Source organism: Geotrypetes seraphini, chromosome 11 (assembly GCF_902459505.1).
Source record: "Geotrypetes seraphini chromosome 11, aGeoSer1.1, whole genome shotgun sequence".
NCBI lineage: Eukaryota > Metazoa > Chordata > Amphibia > Gymnophiona > Dermophiidae > Geotrypetes > Geotrypetes seraphini.
Window position 1 is genome coordinate 67750387 of NC_047094.1, and position 20924 is coordinate 67771310.

At 43.1% G+C, this 20924-nt stretch overlaps 2 protein-coding genes and 1 long non-coding RNA gene across 5 annotated transcripts in view; all 3 read left to right on the top strand.

The window, feature by feature from the left end:
* LIPE (lipase E, hormone sensitive type) overlaps positions 1–6948 on the top strand; it is a 76847-nt gene extending 69899 nt beyond the window's left edge. For all 3 annotated transcript variants that reach the window (XM_033962496.1, XM_033962498.1, XM_033962497.1), the window contains one exon: positions 5137–6948. In XM_033962496.1, the coding sequence (XP_033818387.1) occupies positions 5137–5433 (297 nt within the window). In that variant the 3' untranslated portion in view covers positions 5434–6948. The remainder of the gene's footprint in view (positions 1–5136) is intronic.
* An 835-nt stretch (positions 6949–7783) lies between these two features.
* On the top strand, positions 7784–9885 carry LOC117345745. The gene is made up of 2 exons (XR_004536499.1): positions 7784–9743; positions 9774–9885. It is a non-coding gene; the product is annotated as an uncharacterized LOC117345745 (long non-coding RNA).
* Positions 9886–11787: 1902 nt separating this feature from the next.
* LOC117345744 (zinc finger and BTB domain-containing protein 26-like) lies at positions 11788–15081 on the top strand. Its single transcript, XM_033914834.1, has 2 exons — positions 11788–11936; positions 12436–15081. The coding sequence occupies exon 2, from the start codon at positions 12450–12452 to the stop codon at positions 13650–13652; it is 1203 nt and encodes a 400-aa protein (XP_033770725.1). The 5' UTR covers positions 11788–11936; positions 12436–12449; the 3' UTR covers positions 13653–15081.
* Positions 15082–20924: the final 5843 nt, after the last annotated feature.

Here is a 20924-nt window from a genome sequence, read left to right on the forward strand (position 1 = left end):
GAGTATCCTTCCAACTTGACCCAGACCGCCCTTCTTCTTCAGGAAGCCCAGGCTTTGCTCTGGCTTCGTGCCATCGAGCCGGTCCCTGTGGACCAACAGAACAAGGGTTTTTACTCCCGGTACTTCCTTGTTCCGAAGAAGATGGACGACCTGCGTCCTATTTTGGACCTCAGGGTGCTCAACAAGTTTCTGGTCAGGGAGAAGTTTTGCATGTTGACCCTGGCTTCTCTCTATCCCCTCCTTGAACAGAACGACTGGTTATTCTCTCTGGATCTCAAGGAGGCCTACACTCATATTCCCATCCATCTGGCCTTCCGTCAATACCTCAGATTTCGGGTGGGACATCTTCATCTTCAATACAGAGTGCTCCCTTTCAGCCTGGCTTCATCTCCCAGAGTCTTCACCAAGTGCCTGGTTGTAGTGGCCGCAGCACTCAGGAACCATGGTCTTCAGGTGTTTCCCTACCTCGAAGTCCTGACTCATCAAGGATTCCACGTCTCCGGGTGTCGTCCAGGCGACCCAGAGGACGATCTGGTTCCTGCAGAGTTTGGGATTTGAGATCAACTTTCCCAAATCCCATCTGCAACCTTCCCAGACTCTTCCCTTCATTGGAGCTGTTCTGGATACTATTCAACTCAGAGTGTTCCTTCTTCCTCAACGCCTGGCGGCTCTTCTTCATCTTTGTCACTCCGTCTCCTCTCGCCCATCCATCTCGGCGAGACACATGATGGTGCTTCTGGGCCACATGGCCTCTACAGTACACGTGACTCCTTTTGCCAGACTTCACCTGCGGATTCCTCAGTGGACCCTGGCATCTCAATGGACGCAGACCTCAGACCCTCTGACTCGACACATTCAGGTCACTCCTGCTCTCCTGCAGTCTCTTCACTGGTGGATGCTCTCTTCCAATCTCTCCAGAGGTTTGCTATTTCACATGCCTCTCCATCACAAGGAGCCTCAACATGCCTCCTTGTCCTCTGTTTGGACTATCTTTTGCACCTGTCTCAATCTGGCCTCAAGTCTACATCGATACGAGTCCATCTTAGTGCAATTGCTGCTTTCAATCATCCTCTTCAAGGGAAACCTCTTTCTGCACATCCTGTGGTTTCCAGGTTCATGAAAGGACTTTTCCATGTCAATCCTCCCCTCAAACCGCCTCCAGTCGTTTGGGACCTCAATGTTGTTCTTTCTCAGCTTATGAAGCCTCCATTTGAACCTCTTAACAAGGCTCCTCTGAAGTATCTCACTTGGAAGGTGGTGTTTCTCATTGGCCTCACATCTGCTCGTCGAGTTAGTGAGCTTCAAGCATTGGTTGCGGATCCGCCTTTTACAGTGTATCATCATGACAAGTTGGTCCTTCGCACTCATCCCAAATTCCTCCCCAAGGTGGTCTCGGAATTTCATCTGAATCAATCCATTGTTCTTCCTGTGTTTTTTCCCAAGCCTCATTCTCTTCCTGGAGAATCAGCTCTTCACACTCTGGACTGTAAGCGTGCTTTGGCTTTCTACCTGGAACGCACCAAGCCACACAGGACTGCTCCCCAACTTTTCATCTCCTTCGATCCGAACAAGTTGGGACGCCCTATCTCTAAGCGTACCATCTCCAACTGGATGGTGGCTTGTATCTCTTTCTGCTATGCCCAGGCTGGATTACCCCTTCACAGTAAAGTCACAGCCCATAAGGTCAGAGCAATGGCTGCCTCTGTTGCCTTCCTCAGATTGACACCGATTGAGGAGATTTGTAAGGCTACCACTTGGTCCTTGGTTCACACCTTCACTTCTCATTATTGTCTGGATATTTTCTCCAGACGGGATGGACAGTTTGGTCAAACAGTGTTACAAAATTTATTCTCCTAAGTTGCCAACTCTCCCACCATCCCATTTGGGTTGGCTTGGAGGTCTCCCACTAGTGAGAATACCTGCCTGCTTGTCCTGGGATAAAGCAATGTTACTTACTGTAACAGTTGTTATCCAGGGACAGCAGGCAGCTATTCTCACGTCCCACCCACCTCCCCTTGGTTGGCTTCTCTGCTAGCTATCTGAACTGAGGAGACGCGCCCGGTGCATCGGGTGGGAAGGCACTTGCGCATGCGCGGTGTGGGCAACTCGAAACTTCTAAGAATTTCTACAAGCACTTATGCTTGTGAGATGTCCGCATCGGGGCTCTGTTGGATGATGTCACCCCCACTAGTGAGAATAGCTGCCTGCTGTCCCTGGATAACAACTGTTACGGTAAGTAACATTGCTTTCCAGATATTGCTTCTGATCCTCCTTGTTAATGTGTACTCTTCCCCCATTTGGTTTTTCTATTCTCATTTATATATCTATCAAAAGGTTTTATCACCTGTCTCTTCTGATTGGGCAATATTCTCCTCTCTTTGAGCCTTTACCTATCTAATTGTCTTTAATGTCCTACCTCAATACCCTCCCACCCCTTTTGTTCTGGTAGTTTTCTTGTCGTCATCCTCTTATATCTGTTTATTTATTTGGGCAATATTTTCCTCTCAAACCTCTGATCATTTTCCTGTATAATTGTTCTTTCTTATTTATGTTTTCCTTGTAAATTACTTAGGTCTTAGGCGGTGTAGGAATTTTTAAAATAAATAAATTAAATACCTCCCTTTTGTTTGTTCTAGTAATTCTCTTGTCCTCCTGTGTTTATTTCCTGATGTTACTTGTTTTGCTATGTTTTTTTCTCTTATTTCGTGGCTGACCCATAATTCATTCAGTCTTTTTTTGCTAATAGGATGAGTAGCTTAATGGGTTATTGCAGTAGCCTGAGATCCAGGGGAACTGGGTTTGATCCCCACTGCAGCTCCTTATGCCTCTAGGCAAGCCACTTAACCTGCCATTGTCCCGGAAACAAAATAAGTAGCTGTATATGATTGTAATAACAGAAAGGCGGTATATCAAATCCCATCTCCTTTCCCTTAATACACCTGACACAAGAATTTATTTGATGCCACTTCAGTTCTCCTTTTCATTGCTCTCCATAGTTCTTTATTTATGTGTTGATTAGTGGTGCCCCAGCTTATTCTCCTAATTGATCCCAAAGCTGTCACTTTACCACACATGTAGCTACCCAATTAATAACAAAACGTCATCTTGCATGCTGTTAATTTGAATGGTTTCTGACAAGTTTGTTTCTCCTCTTCTGATGAGGGTAGCTTACAGGTTACAAATAGTGTGGTAGAAAAACTAAATATATTAAAAACAAAAAAAACTGACACCCATTAAATATAAACAAAATAATGTATTACAAAATATCAGCCATCAAAGTTCATCAGAAGCTAATCTGTGAAGAAGAAAAATAAGCTTCAGCATGGTGAAACACTAACACGAGGCATGGAAATATCTTGAAATGTATTCATGCACCAGCTTGGTGTGGAACCTGGGTTTCTGAACCTAAAATTTCTCTGCCATGTCCCGCCAACAGGAAGTGGCATCAGAGAGATGGGATGTGACAGAGGAAAGGCCCCACCAAACGGTATGGCAGCTTTCAGGCAATCTCTGCTGTGATCCCCACCACTGGGCTGCCTTGGTGCATTGGGGGAGGGGAGAGTGATGCTGAACCTCGGGGATCAGGTGTGTGCAAATTCAAGTAGTCCTGGGAATTTTGCACTGCACTGAATACGTCAGGCCATAACAGAAGTTCAAAATGAAGGGTCCCAAGCAAAATATAGGGAAGGGCTCCCAGAGCAGGGATTTTGTCTCGGAAAATATAGGAATAGCTATAAGTGGGGTCCACGAACACTGCAGTTTGCTTGGGTGGGATTTATACTGCTGATAATGGAGAAATACTTGCTCATAAAGATATGTGTGGATTACCTATCCACATGGATAAGAAGAATGTTATAATTATCTTTGCCCCCAATCCAATATTTAATGCACAGTTCATGTCAGGGTTTTCACCTTCACAAAACTTTTTAAGAACACGCCACAACAGCTCTCTATTAATTAAGGCCAGAATTTATTGGGTTTTTTTTGGGGGGGGGTTTATAATTTCTTTATTCATTTTTAAACTTACATCAAATGTACAGTAAATATCAACCAAATATAATACAACATCACTTGAAAAATTTTCAATATCATTCACCAAGAAGATTTAACCCCCACCCCCTCCCAAATTCATATACAACTTATACCACATGAAAATAATATCTTACGACAATCATCTATATATTCTTAATGGAAAAACAAGAAATCCCCCCCCAAATCCACATGTGTATTAAGATTGGGAAAAGTGTAACTTATTCATTACTATAATTTAATAAAGGTCCCCACACATCCTTAAATTTATTATAATAACCTTTTTGAACAGCCAACGCTCTTTCCATTTTATACACATGACAAACTGAAGACCACCAAAAACAATAATTTAGTCTTCTACAGTCCTTCCAATTATGTGTTATTTGTTGGATGGCAACTCCTGTTAATATCAATAAAAGCTTATTATTATTAGCAGATATTTGACATTTAGCTCTCATAGACATGCCAAATAAAATTGTGTCATATGACAATGCTACATGGTTCTTGGATCCATTTCTTTTATCACCATAAGTCTATAAATGGCTTCCAAGACACTGGGTTTATTGGAAAGCTATGTCTAGAAATGCTTATCTTGCTTCTAAGTTAGTTGTCCATCTTCATGTCTTTTATTGTTTTCTGTTTCTTCTTCAGAATAGTAGTTACCCTATAGGACTGGACCATAACAAAACCTCTCTTATCTTGGCTAAACTGATTGGGGGATTTATTTCTATATGTGCTGTTTGACCCTAGTTCACCACCTAGTTCAAATTTCTGGGACCCTACATCATACAAACTCCTAATTCTTCCTCAGTCCTTTTTGTCTTTGATATGCTAGTATCTTATTCCTTGTGCACCTGTGTTCTGAATTGCCCACTGTACTTTACAATCTCCCATCTCACCCCCTGTTTCCCTCTTTTTCTACCCTTGCAGTATTCTACTCTTGACCTGACATAAACCTCAGAACCCCAACTCTGTCTCCCTTGCACTTTTTGCGTCCCTCATTTTTGGACCTCATATAGAGACCCCAGTTTCATCCTGTTTCCTTCTATGTCTCCCACTGACTTCTGTTCCTGACTTTACCCTAAATCTTGCTCTCATTCCTTACAGGCTTGTGCCCTGGACCCTATACTTGATGACTCTGTGATGTTTGCTAAGCGGCTACAGGCCCTGGGGCAACCAGTGACACTGCAGGTGGTTGAAGACCTGCCCCATGGCTTCCTTAGTCTCTCGCAACTGTCCCGTGAGACCAAAGAAGCAACTACAGTCTGTATTGAGTGCATCCGCCAAATCTTCTTGGCAGATCCCCCACCTCCCGTGGTCCGAAAGCACCGTCGGCTGGAGAGGATGCCAGCACTACCATATGAAGGAAAGACACCTGTGGCTGAGCGAGAGATTGGGGCATAAAAATCTGTGAAATGCTGTCTCTGTACTGTAGGAGGAGAGTGCAGTCATTCTCATATGGTCTGACACCTTGCATTAGGAAGCCTTATAACCCCTTCTCCTCACCAATAAAGTCCATTAAAAGAACAAAGCACAAACCTGTTCAGACTGATGAGGACAAGACTCTCCCAGGCTAGGGGAGAGGAAAGAGGACAGAACAGTTGAACAGTGTACACTCCTGCTTCCTGTGAAGTTGGAAGTGGAACAGAAGGTCCATCCTGCCCCTACTTCTGCACTTTCTTCTACTCAAAGATAGGAAGACAGCGCTGGGGAAGGATTTTTTTGGGGAAAAAGGGGGGGGGGGACAAAGTGTATCTGTGTTTTTCTGCTCTGGAAAGTATCGGAACCTTTCCATAGCTGTGGTAAGGATTATAATGGGAGGGAGAGGAAAGTATGATTTCATGCTGCCTCCTCCAGATCTATGACAATGGGCAAAGAGCCCACCTTTGTTTAGGGGAAGGGGGACTGGAGTTCAAAACCAAAAGAGTGTTTAAGAGTACAGAGCTAATTTCATGCAAGATTCTTCTGCTACCAGCTGATCTTCATTACTAAAGAAAAGGAGCCTGAGAGAACTTTGGTGACTCCCTGTTTTACGTTAGGAAAAAAGCTGCAGGCCATATACCCTGTGCAGCCCTTTTGATTCTAAACTTACCTTAAGTGTCTAAGGGAACAAAGGAATACACTTTGTTCATTCATACTGCTGCACATACACCAAACTCCCCAGCGTTGGCTAGAAAAGGATGTATGCTCAGAAATATGGACCCACTGATCTGGCCCATGTTAGGTTGCAAGGAAGAAATGTCTGATATCTTAATATCAGTGAATATGGAGCAGAAGGGCCTAGTCAAGCTCTGGGCCATTCCAGTGACTATGGTGCTGCCCTGCCCTAGCTTGCCACTTCCATTTTGTTCTGATGTATAGAAGCTGTTGCACAAATGCAGATGCTCATATAAAAAAATAAGAAGAATGCACATTTGTGTCCACCCTCCCCATTCCATCAATTTGAGGCCCCAGAGCAATGACATTTCAGAAGGGGTGGGTGATGAGTGAGGAACACTGAAGGGAGCTCTTGGGAACTCAGCAGAATAATGGGGTTGGGACATGCCTCTTTTACTTCTATCCTGCTTTTAGTTCTTTTTATTGTTGTTATATTGGTTGGTCCCTTTACAGCCAGGGTGCCACTCCAAGGGACCTACCATGAAACCATATGATCTGACTCAGGAATGAATGGGCCTGATGCCTGAATTATATCTCTTAACTGTGCACCTAAGTTGGTGGGACGGGAGGTCTACGGTGACTGTTACTTCTTGGTTCTTTAACTGCAACAGTGAACCACCCTGTTTCAGAAAAAATAAACCCCAAGAGACTGGTTTTCTAAAGAATGGACCAAACCCCCATCCCCTGTCCCCTCAGGATATCTTTGCACAATTCTTCTGTGAGTTCTGGAAAAATTTGTAAATAAATAACCTCTTTAATCTATCATTGGCCTCTGTTGCCAGTGGTTGTGGTGAGATTCTTTAATAAGCTTGTACCAGGAATTAGGACATGTAGTTTAGGTGAGCTGGAAATTGCTTCTTGTAACTCACCACTACAGGGGACAATTGTTTGCACAAGTGGTTAGTGCCCAAGTGAAGTCACTGCTCATCTGTGTGTGTAGTGTGTCATCTTAAAAACCTGCATCCTTTTGAACCTCTATTGCAATTTGGTTCTAAGGCAAAACCATTTAAAATCTTTCCAATATTTTTTATCTGAGAAATAAGGTGTTTCCTAAGGGATGCATTGAACCAATCCTGGTTTTACTCAAGCAATCAGGACATATAATTCTTGTGTGTCTAAGAAAGTTTGCTATGTTTAATTGAGAGCACTGTCGCCACGGAAGAAAAAACCTCAGGTTCTATTATGGGCAGAGCAAAATGCTCAAACCTCCACCTCCCACATCATTGGCAAAAAACTTCCGTAGGTGATGTGTAGTGCCACAACCTGTGTCGGTGCAGGACTAAAACAACTACTCTAACATACTGAGTGTTAATGAAATATAGCCGACGTTTCACGGTAAAGACCGTTTCTTCAGGGCTTATGGATTTTCACTGTCCAATACGTTTAATGAGTTGCTTGCGTTTGTACTCCTGCTTCCCACTTCTGCTACAAACGCAAGCAACTCATTGGACAGTGAAAATCCATAAGCCCTGAAGAAACGGTCTTTACCGTGAAACGTCGGCTATATTTCATTAACACTCAGTACGTTAGTTGAGTAGTTGTTTTAGTCCTGCACCGACACAGGTTGTGACACTACACATCACCTACGGAAGTTTTTTGCCAATGATGTGGGAAGTGGAGGTTTGAGCATTTTACTCTGCCCTTAATAGAACCTGAGGCTTTTTCTTCCGTGGTGACAGTGCTCTCAATTAAACATAGTGGAGTTGGTTCATGCATTATTATTTATTACCCACTTTCACTGAATTGAATCTAAGAAAGTTTGGAAATAAGGGCAATAACAAGGATTAGAGTAGAGTAGCATAAGGGTTAAAGTAACGGACTGAGAATAAGGGAAGCCATAGCTTAACTCTCCACTGCCTCAGGTACAAACTCATGCCCTCTTTTACTAAGCCACAGTAGAGGTTTCTACTGCAGCCCAGGGCGCTAAAATACTCTGAGGCTCATAGGAATTCTATGAGCGTGGGAGCATTTTAGCGCTCTGGGCCATGGTAGAAACTTCTACTACAGTTTAGTAAAAGGGGGAGGGCGGGTTTAGATTAGAAGTTCTCCAGGGATAAGATACCTAAATGTAACTCACCTGGTGGGAGCTAAACCTAAAATCCTTAAATTTAACAGTTATCCTTTTTTCATCAGATCAGTGAAGAAATTACACTGAATTTAAATAGTACAAACTCATTAGAACTTATGTTGTCTCATACTGGCTGTAATGTTTTCTTTGTGGTGTTTCTGAAGAAGTTTGAGGCAAGCTTGAGATTTTCCACATATATAGTTTTCTGAAAAGTTTTTTGATATGCTTATTGGGGAGAGAGGGCGCAGTGATTATAGCTACAGCCTCAGCACCCTGAGGTTGTAGGTTCAAACCCACACTGCTTCTTGTGACCCTGGGCAAGTCACTTAATCCCCCCCATTGCCCTAGGTACATTAGATAGATTGTGAGCCTAGAGAAAATGCTTGAGTACCTGAATAAATTCATGTAAACCATTCTGAGCTCCCCTGGGGAGAACGGTATAGAAAACTGAATAAATAAAATAAATATTTGAGGGTGAGATAGTGATATTTGTTTGCTTATAGAAGCAGTTACCCTTATGCGGTGGACAAAACATGACTATGTTGGCAGGGGCACTCCTATACAACTAACCAGAAAAGTGTTGGGGGGTTTTAAGTTCAAGTTTCAAGAATAATTCTGAATGGGTTTGACTACCGGCAATTTAGAAATCTATACTCCTTTATATTTATGGTTCTGAAGAAAGACACAATCAATTAAGGTAGGACATGCCTAAGGTATCACATGTGGTGATTCATTACTGCAGATTTTTATTCAGCTAAGTACCAGGAGTTTTTTTTGCCACATTTTTGTATTATTATACATTTTTGCCTTGGGTCTGCGGGTTTGGCTACATTGGGGTATTGCATGCCAAGTGAGGTATAATTTTATTCCTGGCACTTTATTTATGTGAACACTGTTTTCATTTATTATTACACTAATTTGCACACGTGAGCGCCTCGATGATGGTGTGGGGATGGCGTTGCCGGCTCTGCTCCTAGCAAGCATCAGAGCTGCTCTTTAGAGCTTACAACCCTACACTGAGGGTGCTATTTAATTGATTGGTTATATATTGAATCTTACCGAAGAAGCCAGGTTGCTCACTAGACATGCGCCATGTCCTACCTTAATTGATTGTGTCTTTCAAGTACCAAATATTTCCTTTGGGGTTTATGTTGTTGGTTCTGAAGAAAGACATGGTTTTGTAGGGTGGAAATTTACAATTGCTTATTGTTATACACCCTGCTATATTAAGTTGTTGGCGATATAACTCTGATTTAAGTAAATCTCTGTACTGGGTCATTCTGTGTTCATTTCAGAGTTCTTGATCATTCTAATTTCAAATGTTTTCTGTTCTGTACTCTTGAAGTTTCCATTATTGTAAGGCCTATATATAAAGACATTCAAAATGAAGCATTATTAATATGAGCTTGTTATAAATGTACTGTACATGAGGCAACTGAAAAAATGTATAGGGAGTGCTAAAGCAGTGAAATGAGCCAAAAGTTAAAAGGTTTATCAGTCTTTATAGACATACCATAAGCGATTACAAAAAATCACTACAATGACAGCTCAGTAGATGTACTCAAAGAAGCGTGTCATATGTAGATGAAGCTAATCTGATTAAAAAGGTTTCGCCTACTGCCAGGGCAAGTCTAACCAAAAGGCAGACTAGGCATAGCCTTGAGTGGTAAAGAGCAGTTGTCCAGGCCCTGACAGGCACATAATTCAAAGAATCATCAGTGCTTGTTCTTACCTGCAAAGCGAGCAGGCACCTTTCAAATAAGGCAGACTTCCATAGCGCCCCTCTAAACTGGCACAGCAGATGGAGACAGAACCAATGAACTTCAACTTATTCTATAAGTGGGCTGTGAAGTTTAAAGCAAAACAATAGATCCTGCCAGACAAACACAAAGAACCGCACATACTTTTAACCTGCTTTTCAGCAAAAACAGAAAGGAGATATAAAATGCTCAAACAACAAGGAGCAAAGAAAGCAAAAGAAAAGCTCAGTATAACATCAAATAGGTTCTAAATCCCCAAACCCTTTTCAACCTGAGACACATCAAATTAGAGTGTCATTTTAAAAAATATCACAAGTTTTTTCTGAAATTTCTGATGAAGTCTCAGGACTGAAGAAAGGAGGTGGAGATCCACAGGACATTATTACTTTAAAGGACTTATGGGATATAAAATATGGTATGGGGGGAATGTTAAAATCAGTCATTGCTCAGAATCAGAGATTTTCTCAGGAAGTTGTAAACAATAAATGTGGATTCAAATATATTAACTTTAGATAAACCTTGATTATGAAACTTTAAGAAAAAAAGATGTAGATTTTTGTGGGGCAAAATGTCTCCAGGGCCATCCAATTTAGGAGACAAAGCTTTGAAACCTAAAGTTTTGGCCTTGGATGCAACTTTATTTTTCTAAAGTTTCCGAAACAATTTTATTTTTGAAGATTCTTTACAACTTAAACTATTTCTTAAATCATAAGAGCAGCAGTAACTGGTGAAATGAGGAAATAAAAAGTGTAATATTGTGCCTTTAATGATGAGAAGATATTTTCTTCTTTATTTTCTGTAAAAGATAAGTTATGCTTCTCTCCCTTAAAGTGGACTTGATTGGAATTATGTAATTTTTCTTTTATTAATTGAGGTGTTATCTAATATTCTGTATTCTTTCTTAAATACAAGATATAAAGAAGATATAAATAAAAAAAAGTTAAGTCCTAGCCAATATGGTCATATTTTATAAATTACACAGATATAAAACAACTCCACCTAAAAAAGGTCTCGGACACTAAGGCAAACTTCTTAAAAACAAACATGCTCTTGGCACGTATACCTGCACACATATCTACTACATCTATGCAATTTTATTACTTACTACTATACCATTTATTATTTCTATAGCACTACCAGGCGCACGCCACGCTGTACATGAAACATGCAAGAGACGGTCCCTGCTCGCAAGAGCTTACAATCTATGACAGAAATAACGTAACGAGGCAAATCACACGATTCTGGTTGTGAGTTGTGAATATAGGTTTAGCTTCCTGAGCGCCCTTCAAACAAACCCTGATGTGACTTGATTTGCCTCGTTACGTTATTTCTACTGTAGGATTTTTGGCAAAAATTTAGTGTATTTGTTGTGTACAATCTATGACAGACAGGACAAAAAGGGTGGAACCTATACTTCCACCTGTAGAACATGGCATTATCTTCAAAGTGCTTAAATGGAATAATTCTTTTTCAGACTCACACCAACGGTAAAATAGAACTACAGCGTGTAGAAAGGTCTTGGAAATTACAAACGGAAAGGCTGTAAGCGTGGGAACCTACAGTACGTGTGCAAGTACATAACTATTCTGGGCGACACCGTGCAGGCTCGTGGTGCTCTTCAACCACTGGAAACACGCGAACGAGCGCAGTTCCAGGCAAAGAGGAGGAAGCAGACATTCAACAACAACAACAAAATCCCCGCCGGCTCCGACATACTTTATGTCGCTCTACGCGTCCTACAGTCAAACTCGTTTATTGGAGTCGCCAACGGCGGCGACCAACCGGTGTCCACGCCCCCTTCTGACGCATCTTCCTGTTTCCGGAAAGGGGCGGGGACGCGGCAGAAGGGACGCTCCAGGGCTGCTGCTTGCAACTTGTTGGAATTGCTGCCGCGGCCGGCGACTTCAAAACCAAGTTTGAATGTAGGATGCGGGAGGACGGGTTTGAGAATGAGGGAGCGATGTGGGACCCGGGGAAGTTAAGGGGGAGCAATACCGGAAGGGATACGGGCTCTTTGAACAAAGGGGTCCCCAGAAAGCGGGGCAAACACCACCAGGAGACAGTAACAGAGATGAGTGAAATGCATAGAAGATGACACGGGGACAGATTTGTCCCCGCAGGATCTGTCTAAATCCGCGTCCTGTCCCTGCCCCACCCCCGCAAGCTCTGTCCTCAACTGCACGAGCCTCAAACACATGATTTTAAAGTGTTCCAGGTTTGTGCAGATGAGGACGGGATGGAGATGGATCCCAAGGGGACGGGGACAAATTTGTCCCTGTGTCCTCCATGTGGATATCAGAGATGTACAGAACATAGGTTCCAGAAATATTTGGGGGCAGGATGTTCTGCTTTTTAGTCCTGATGTCTGTATAACTACCTATATACAAGAATAAATACATCCTCTTGTTTTATTTTTCCTAGGAGTTTTTGCAAGGATGCCCCCACTTCCCTCTGACATTTTACATTTTCGGTTCCCGAGCTTCGGTGATTCAGTGATGCGGGAGATGCAGCAGCTGCGGCAGCAGGAGCGCTTCTGTGATGTGACTGTACAAATTGATGGTGTAGCTGTGCATGGCCACCGTGTGGTTTTTGCAGCCTGCTCACCCTTCCTTCGGGACCAGTTCCTATTAGATAGCTCACGGGAACTGGAGTTCTCTGTTTCCCAGAGTCCTGGGGTAGGGCGACAGTTGCTGCTGTCTTGTTACACAGGAGCCTTGGAGGTACCTGTACAAGAGCTGGTCAGCTACCTCGCAGCTGCCAGCTTCTTGCGGATGGGCCACATTGTGGAACAGTGCACCCAAGCAGTCTCCCGTTATCTGGCACCTAAAATTGAGGAGTGTAAGGAAGATAATTTGTCTGTGATGCAGCAAGGCCTCACCTTGTCTGAGGAAGAGATGCCAGACTGCGAGGATGGTCAAACGGTGACTGACACTTCAGACAGTGAAATGAACTCAAAGTTGACTTGCAAGGTGGAGTCTGCAGGGACAGTGATCCCCAGTCCCTCACCCAAAATCTCCTTGTCATTCATTAACTCTGCTATGGAGATCACCAGGAGCTATCTGCAAAGCTATTATGAAGAGGAGGAGGTCATGGACTCCAGAGTGAGCAGTGCAGCAGGAGAGCGCCACATTCAGGGCTTTGACTCTAACCAAACCTCCTCACTTCAGCGGAGTTTCCCAATTCGGCGCCTGCATGGTATGGAGAAGATGCGTAGGGTCAGTGTACAATCAGGATCCTCCAGGAGAGAGCCAGATCTGGAGTGCTCCTACCGTTGTCCACGATGTGAGAATGTATTCCGGCACCTAGGTGCTTTCATGAGCCATGTGAGAGAACACAAGCTTTTTCTCTGCCTGCGTTGTGGCAAGGTTTTCACTCAGAAGAGCAACCTGACCCGCCACAGCCGTGTGCACACAGGCTACAAGCCTTTCCAGTGTGCTGTATGCCATAAGTCCTTCACACAAAATGCTACATTGCAGGATCACCTTAACCTCCACAATGGCATTAAACCCCACAAGTGCAATTACTGTGATGTGCATTTTACCCACAAGCCAGGCCTGCGGCGCCATCTGAAGGAACTCCATGGCAAGAGCAGTGTGGACAATAGCAATGAGATTGAGGAGGTCACTGTTGGCTTCTAGCTGCTTGCTACATGTTGGACCACTAAAAGCCCCCTGTTAGTATCTATCACAGCTTATACATTAACCATGAGGCAGTCACTGTGAGTTCCAGGTAAAGCATGAGATTACTATGGCCCTCAAGTGATCTGGCAGGGTGTGAACATTTACCAGTAAGGAAATAGAGATTAATTTAAGTTCTATTGAACTCTCCCTCCATGTTATTATGGAAATCTCTTAGACTTCATATATCTCAGGGTGTTGTAGCTCTCACTGTGCATATTCACTGAGCCTGCTGTGGGGAAAGGGAAAAACGAAATAGCCTAGATCCAAAATGCTAAATATTCATTTTTTGTGGATTTCACTGACTGATCATTTGAGGAAGGGGATGGGACAAGGCCCTGCTCCCATCTGTACCTAAATATACATATGTTAAGCATTACTTGCTACATCCACATAGTGAAGTGATGGTTTTGAACTGACAGCATCCATCTCAGATTGATCCTTATCTGTTTCTCACAGAGTCAGCCAGCAGCTGATTGGAGGGGAGAGAGTGCATTGTTTGCTGGCAGAAAAAGGGGTGGGTGGTACAGAATCATCTGTTGCATCACTATGTAGTCCAGAGCATGCTCTAGCTAGCAGCCATTAGGAATTGGGGGAGGGGGTGCAGGGTGCTCTCCTGAGAAAGGGGTGTGGGTTTTGTACAGCACTTGGCTTCTTTCTTCAGCTGTTGCTAGGATAGAGGAGCACAAGTGACATTAAGTACTTGTCATCTCTGTGATTGCTATGGATAGATGTGATGTTGAGCACTTGATGGGGTCAGAGATGGTGTAAAGGATTCTGTCTTGTAATTGTGTGTGAAGCCAAGAGCTCTCTACCCCTACAACTGCTGATGGGTAGTAGTTTTGAAGCATCAGGGGTATTTGAATTTTGCCTCATCCATCAGGGAAATCTCTAATGGGTTGTTAGCTGTGTTCTGTTTGCTCTGGGCATGGCAAGGTCTGTTAATCCCTTTCCCATTCTCAACAGTTATTCTTCCTCCACAAAGAGGCATAACTTGTTCACCGCAGTTTATTTTAGAAACAGGTATGGGCCTGTACTTCCCCTGTAATTATTTCCCATGACCCTGCACCAGGTGCGGCTCAAGGCAATCTGCTGCCTGGGACAAGGAATGAGTTGGCGCTCTCCACCCCCACATCTAAAGTGAGGGTGGAGAAAGAGCTGCCCCAACTACTAGGTAAGACTGACCAGCTGTCTAGGGAAGCAGCTTCTTAGAGGGTATCAGCAAAGCAATAAATCCTGCCAAACTCAAAGAACCATGTTTCGGTGTTTCTATCCTCATATACTTTAACCTGCTTTTTTGCAAAAACACAAAGATGCAAGAGCTCAATAAGAAGCAAAAAGAAGAAGAGTAAAAAAAAGGCTCAGTTTAACACACCATAATAAAATTAGTTATATGGGAGCTGATATTATAAGGCACTGGATAAATGCTTATTACAGAGATAGTCAGTGGATTCTCTAAACGGTACCAATGTTTTAGGCAACAATAGGTGCCCAAGCTCAGTAAAAAACAAAACACGGTTTAAATGATGTTTTTAACCGAATTTCAAGGTACTTAGCATTGCCCCATCTCCTTTCCCCACAAACAAGGTCTAGCACATCCCCACATCTCCCCCCCCCCCGCCCCAAGCAAAGTCCAGCACATCCTCATGTACCCACTAGCTCCTCTCCCTATACCCTATCCAGATCTAGCAGATCTCTCTTTATCCAGATCTAGCACAGCTCCCTCACCTCACCTCCACAATGTGTCCAGTGCCACCCCTCAAACCCCTCCCCCCCAGATATCCAAATCTGCCTGGATCACTATCAACAGCAGTAATTAAGGCATAAGAATAGCCTTACTGGGTCAGATCAATGATCCATCAAGCCCAGTAGCCCGTTCTCACGGTGGCCAAAACCCAAGGAGTAGCAACATTCCATGCTACCGATCCAGGGCAAGCAGTGGCTTCCCCCATGTCTTTATCAATTACAGACTATGGACTTATCCTCCAGGAAGTCTTTCAAACCTTTCTTAAAACCAGCTATGCTATCCGCTCTTACCACAACCTCTGGCAATGTGTTCCAGAGCTTAACTATTCTCTGAGTGAAAAAAATTTCCTCATATTGGTTTTAAAAAGTATTTCCCTGTAACTTCATCAAGTGACCCCTAGTCTTTGTAATTTTTGATGGAGTGAAAAATTGATCCACTTGTACCTTTTCTGCTCCACTCAGGATTTTGTAGACTTCAATCATATCTCCCTTCAGCCGTTTCTTTTTCAAGCTGAAGAGCCCTAACCATTTTAGTCTTTCCTCATACGAGAGGAGTTCCATCCCCTTTATCATCTTGGTCACTCTTCCTTGAACCTTTTCTAGCACCACTATATCCTTCTTGAGATAAGGAGACCAGAATTGAACGCAATACTCCAGATGAGGTCGCACCATGGAGCAAAACAGGGCCATTATAACATTCTTAGTCTTCTTAACCATCCCTTTTTTAATAATTCCTAGCATCCTGTTTGCTTTTTTGGCCACCGCCACACATTGAGCAGAAGGTTTCATCATATTGTCTACAATGATACCCAGATCATTTTCTTGGGCGCTAACCCCCAAGATGGACCCTAGCATCCGGTAACTATGATTCAAGTTATTCTTCCCAATTTCCATCACTTTGCATTTGTTCACATTAAATTTCATCTGCCATTTGGACGCCCAGTCTTCCAATTTCCTAAGGTCCGCCTGGAATTTTTCACAATCTGCATGCATTGTAACAACTTTGAACAGTTTAGTGTCATCTGCAAATTTAATCACCTCGTCGTTCCAATTTCCAGATCATTTATAAATAAGTTAAATAGAACCAATCCCAGTACAGACCCCTGCAGCACTCCACTGTGTACTCTCCTCCATTGAGAAAAATGACCATTTAACCATACCTTCTGTTTTCTATCAGATAACCAATTTCTAATCCACAACTGAACTTTGCCACCTATCCCATGACACTTTAATTTTCTCAGGAACCTCTCATGAGGAACTTTATCAAAAGCTTTTTGAAAATCTAGATACACTATATCAACTGGCTCACCTTTATCCACATGTTTATCACACCATCAAAGAAGTCAAACAAATTGGTGAGGCATGATCTCCCTCGGCTGAACCCATACTGACTCCGTCTCATTAAATCATGTTTGTCTACATGTTCCACAATTTTATTTTTTTATCATTGTTTCTACCATTTTGCCCATCACTGAAGTGAGGCTTACCGGTCTGTAATTTCGTGGATCTCCCCTGGAGCCCTTTTTAAAAATTGGTGTAAAATTGGCCACCCTCCAATCTTCAGGTACTATAAACAATTTTAGCGACAGGTTACAGATTACTAACAGCAGGTCAGCAATTTCATGTTTGAGTTCTTTTAGTACCCTGGGATGTATGCCATCGAGTCCAGGCGATTTATCACTTTTTAACTTGTCGATTTGGCTTAGTACATCTTCCAAATTCACTGAGATTTCTTTCAGTTTCTCTGCATCATCACCCTTGAAAACCATTTCCGGTTCATGTAGATCTCTTACATCTTCTTCCGTAAAGACCAAAGCAAAGAATTAATTCAATCTTTCCGCTATGGCCGTATCCTCCCTGAGCACCCCTTTTGCTCCTTGATCATCCAACAGTCCCACAGATTCCTTTACAGGTTTTCTGCTTCTGATGTACCTAAAAAAAATTGTTATGAGTTTTTGCCTCTTTTGCAAGTTTCTCTTCATATTCTTTCTTAGCTGTCTTTATAAAAGCTTTGCATCTAACTTGCCAGTGCTTATGTTTATTCTTATTTTCTTCATTCAGATCCTTTTTCCATTCTTTAAAGGATGTTTTTTTGGCTCTAATAGCCTCTTTCACTCCACCTTTTACCCACACCGGCTCTTGTTTCCACCTTTGCTAATACATGGAATACATCTGGTCTGGGCTTCCACAATGGTATTTTTAAATAACATCCACGCCTGGTTTACAGTCCCAACCTTTGCAATTGATCCTTTTAGCTTCTTTTTAACCATTTTCCTCATTTTATCATAGTCGCCCTTTTCGAAAATTAAACGCCCCTACAGTAAATTTATTTTGCTATGTTACTTCCGGTATCAGCTCAAATTTGATCATGTTATGATCACTGTTTCCAAGCAGACCCAACACAGTTAACTCCTGTACTGTCTTTCATTCCACTAAGGACCAAATCTAAAATAGCACCCCCTCTTGTCGGTTTCCGAACCAGTTGTTCCAAGAAGCAGTCATTTATGACCGGTGTCGAGCACTCCTTTCCAGTGTCCTGCGCTCGCCACTGCTAGTGATCCAGGGAAGTTTGGAAAGGTGAGCAGGAGGGAGGAGGATTAAAGATGTTTCACCTGTGAGGAAGAGGAGTCTCCTCTCTGGTTTGTTTACCATCTTTGTGCTCTCCTATCTCCAACCCCTCCACCTAGTAATATGCCTAGGGTATGTGACACCCGTGGCCGATCATTTTTTAATACCCTCCCATATAAAAAGAGATTGGAGGAGCACCCCCTAGAAGCTACACCCAGGGCCGCTTCTTTCTCCCCCTCACTCCCCTTGGTACACTACTGCCTGTGGAAGGGGTTTTTGGTGTCCAAACGTTAGTAAAACATTTATTAAAATTAGTCCAATAAAAAGATTGCCTTATTTCCATTATCAATATAGCTATAATACTACTTTATTCTAAAGCAACAAAAAATATATATATATTTTTTCTACCTTTTGTCGTCTCTGGTTTCTGCTTTCCTCATCTCTTCACTCTCCATTATATCTAGTGTCCACCCTCTTTCTCTGTCCCTTCCATTTTTTTCTGTTTCCACTCCCTCCCCCACTCCACTCTCTCCCTTCTCCTTTCCTTTCCTTCCCTCCTTCCCATCCCCAACTCACCCCATGGTCTGGCATCTGCTTCCCTTCCCCATGCCCTGAGATCTCTCTCCTCTCTTCTTCCATCTCTCCCTCCCTCTCCATATTCTGATATCTTGTCTTTCCTTTCCCTCCCTCCTTCCTTGCTTGCTTTCTTTCTGCTTTGTCTGACATTTCTGTCTCTTTCCCCCCCCCTCTAGTCCCTGGCATCTCTGTCTCCTTATTTTCCCTCTCCCCATGCCTTTGCATCTCTTCCTCCCCCTCCATGGCCTGGCATCTCCTTTCCTTCCCCATAGTCCTGGCATCTCTCTTTCATCTCCTCTCCCTTCCCTGGTCTTCCTTCTCCTTCCCAACCCAAGCTGGTGCAGCATTTATCTCCCCCTCCCTGCCTCTCTTTGTCATCCTCTAATCGTCAGCAAAACGTTCACAATTCGCTGCTCATGCCGGCGTCAGGCCTTCCTCTCTGCTTTGTCCCGCCTACTTCCTGTTTTCATGAAAGCAGGATCCAGTAGAGAGGAAGGCCCAATGCCGACAGCCGTGAATTGTGAGCTCTGCTGCCGTGAAGAAGTTCTTGACACTGACGCTGGTCCTCAGAAGAGTCATCGGAGCATTTCCTGCCCTGCTGCCGACCCTGGAGTGTTCTCAGCACTGCATTCCACCTCTCAGACTTAACTTCCTTATTCCTCAGGGGTGGAATGCAGGGGTGGCAAGAAGACTAGGGCCGGCAGCAGGGCAGTGTTTGTATACCACTGCTGCTGTTGGCCATGTTTACGTAGGGGGATGGAAGGAGAGGTGCCAAAATTGCCACCCCCTGTAAAGTACCGCCTGAGGCCACTGCCTCAATTTGCCTCATTATAGGGCCACCCCTGCCCTGCAAGCTAGTATGTTTTGAGTTAGGATAAAAGCTTGTATCGAAAAAACGTATACTATAACTATGGCAAATTGTAACCTGTTAACTGTATATTATGTATGTTAATCTATAACCCATTATGAGCTGTTTTGGGAAAACGGGATAGAAAATTAAATAAATAAATAAACAAACAACATTTAGCTCCATCCCACTATACTGAAATTTCATCCCATCTTCCCTTCCACACAATTGACTTCCTTTAGTTTTTGGGAGTTGTATTACTAAGACACCTTTGGAAGTTTCAGTTTCTTCTTAGTAATTTTATTGCTCCCACACAAAGCTTGTCAGTCTGAGTGAGGTCTCTTTTATTGCCTCTTGTAGGGAAGAGATGAAAAGCCTGCCTTGGGTACCAGGGTAATGTGAGCCATGCTCAGCCCATGGGCAAGGCCCAAGAAGTTGCAGAGGAAGGCACATATGGGTCTGTTTCAGTAGTATTGCTATGGCTGCTGATTGGAATCTACTTAAGCTAAATTGAGGTGTCAGCTTTTTCTTCAAGCACCCTCCTCTCTACCTATTGATAGAAACATCCTCAGCACTGCAGGGAATGAGAGAAAGGAATTTCCTATCTTGACTTTGCTCCCAGCATGGTGAGTGTTTATATAGAGCCTCCATATCTGACTCCAACTTCTTGCCATCTGCCTTCAACTCTATCAGAGCTATGATGGGTTATAGCAGCTGTCACAAAGAATTATAAAGACTCAGGGCAATGAAGGGCAAGCTAGGAATATGAGCAAAGTATCCCCTCCTTTAAGACGATTGGAGACTGACAACCACTTAAGACCAAAGGGAGGAACGGTCATTATAACATTCTCTTGAAGTCATCAAACCAAACCAGTGGTTTAACCTAGGATATTACCCTGCTTTCATGAAGCATTTATACACAACCATGTATTTGGTTTTATGTATATGTCTACATATCATAGGAAGTGATGCAAAGGGAGACAGTTACCCTCGGATATTATAAATGACGTACAAAATTGCGTGCTTTCCTGAGTTGTGTACGCAACTAAATTAGAGCCAGTAATTTGGGTACTAACATTTATTGGGAACATTTTGGTGGATTTGCATACACATTTTGCTAAGCATTAATCTATAAAGATTCTTGTGAAACTCAAAAGGGGGCGTAACTGTGTGTGAGTCAGTGATTTCACCAAGGATGAATACTAGGAATCCGGGCCTAGCTTACATGCCAGGATTCCCATCAGGTTTCATTTGGTGTAAATCCTTGCGCCCCTGTTTTGGCACAGAAATTGGCTGTAAGCACTATTCTGTAAACTGTGCATAGAATATAGAATAGTGCTCTCCATGGATTTGGGGGGGAACCGTTTTCTCCGTGCCATTTACTAAATCTAGTGGAAATCTTGCAGTGTGTATTTTAATACTTGATACAGTTTTAAAGTTGGGCCCCTATGATAGTTGAATTGAATTAGTAAATAGGTAACTGATGGCACCAGAAG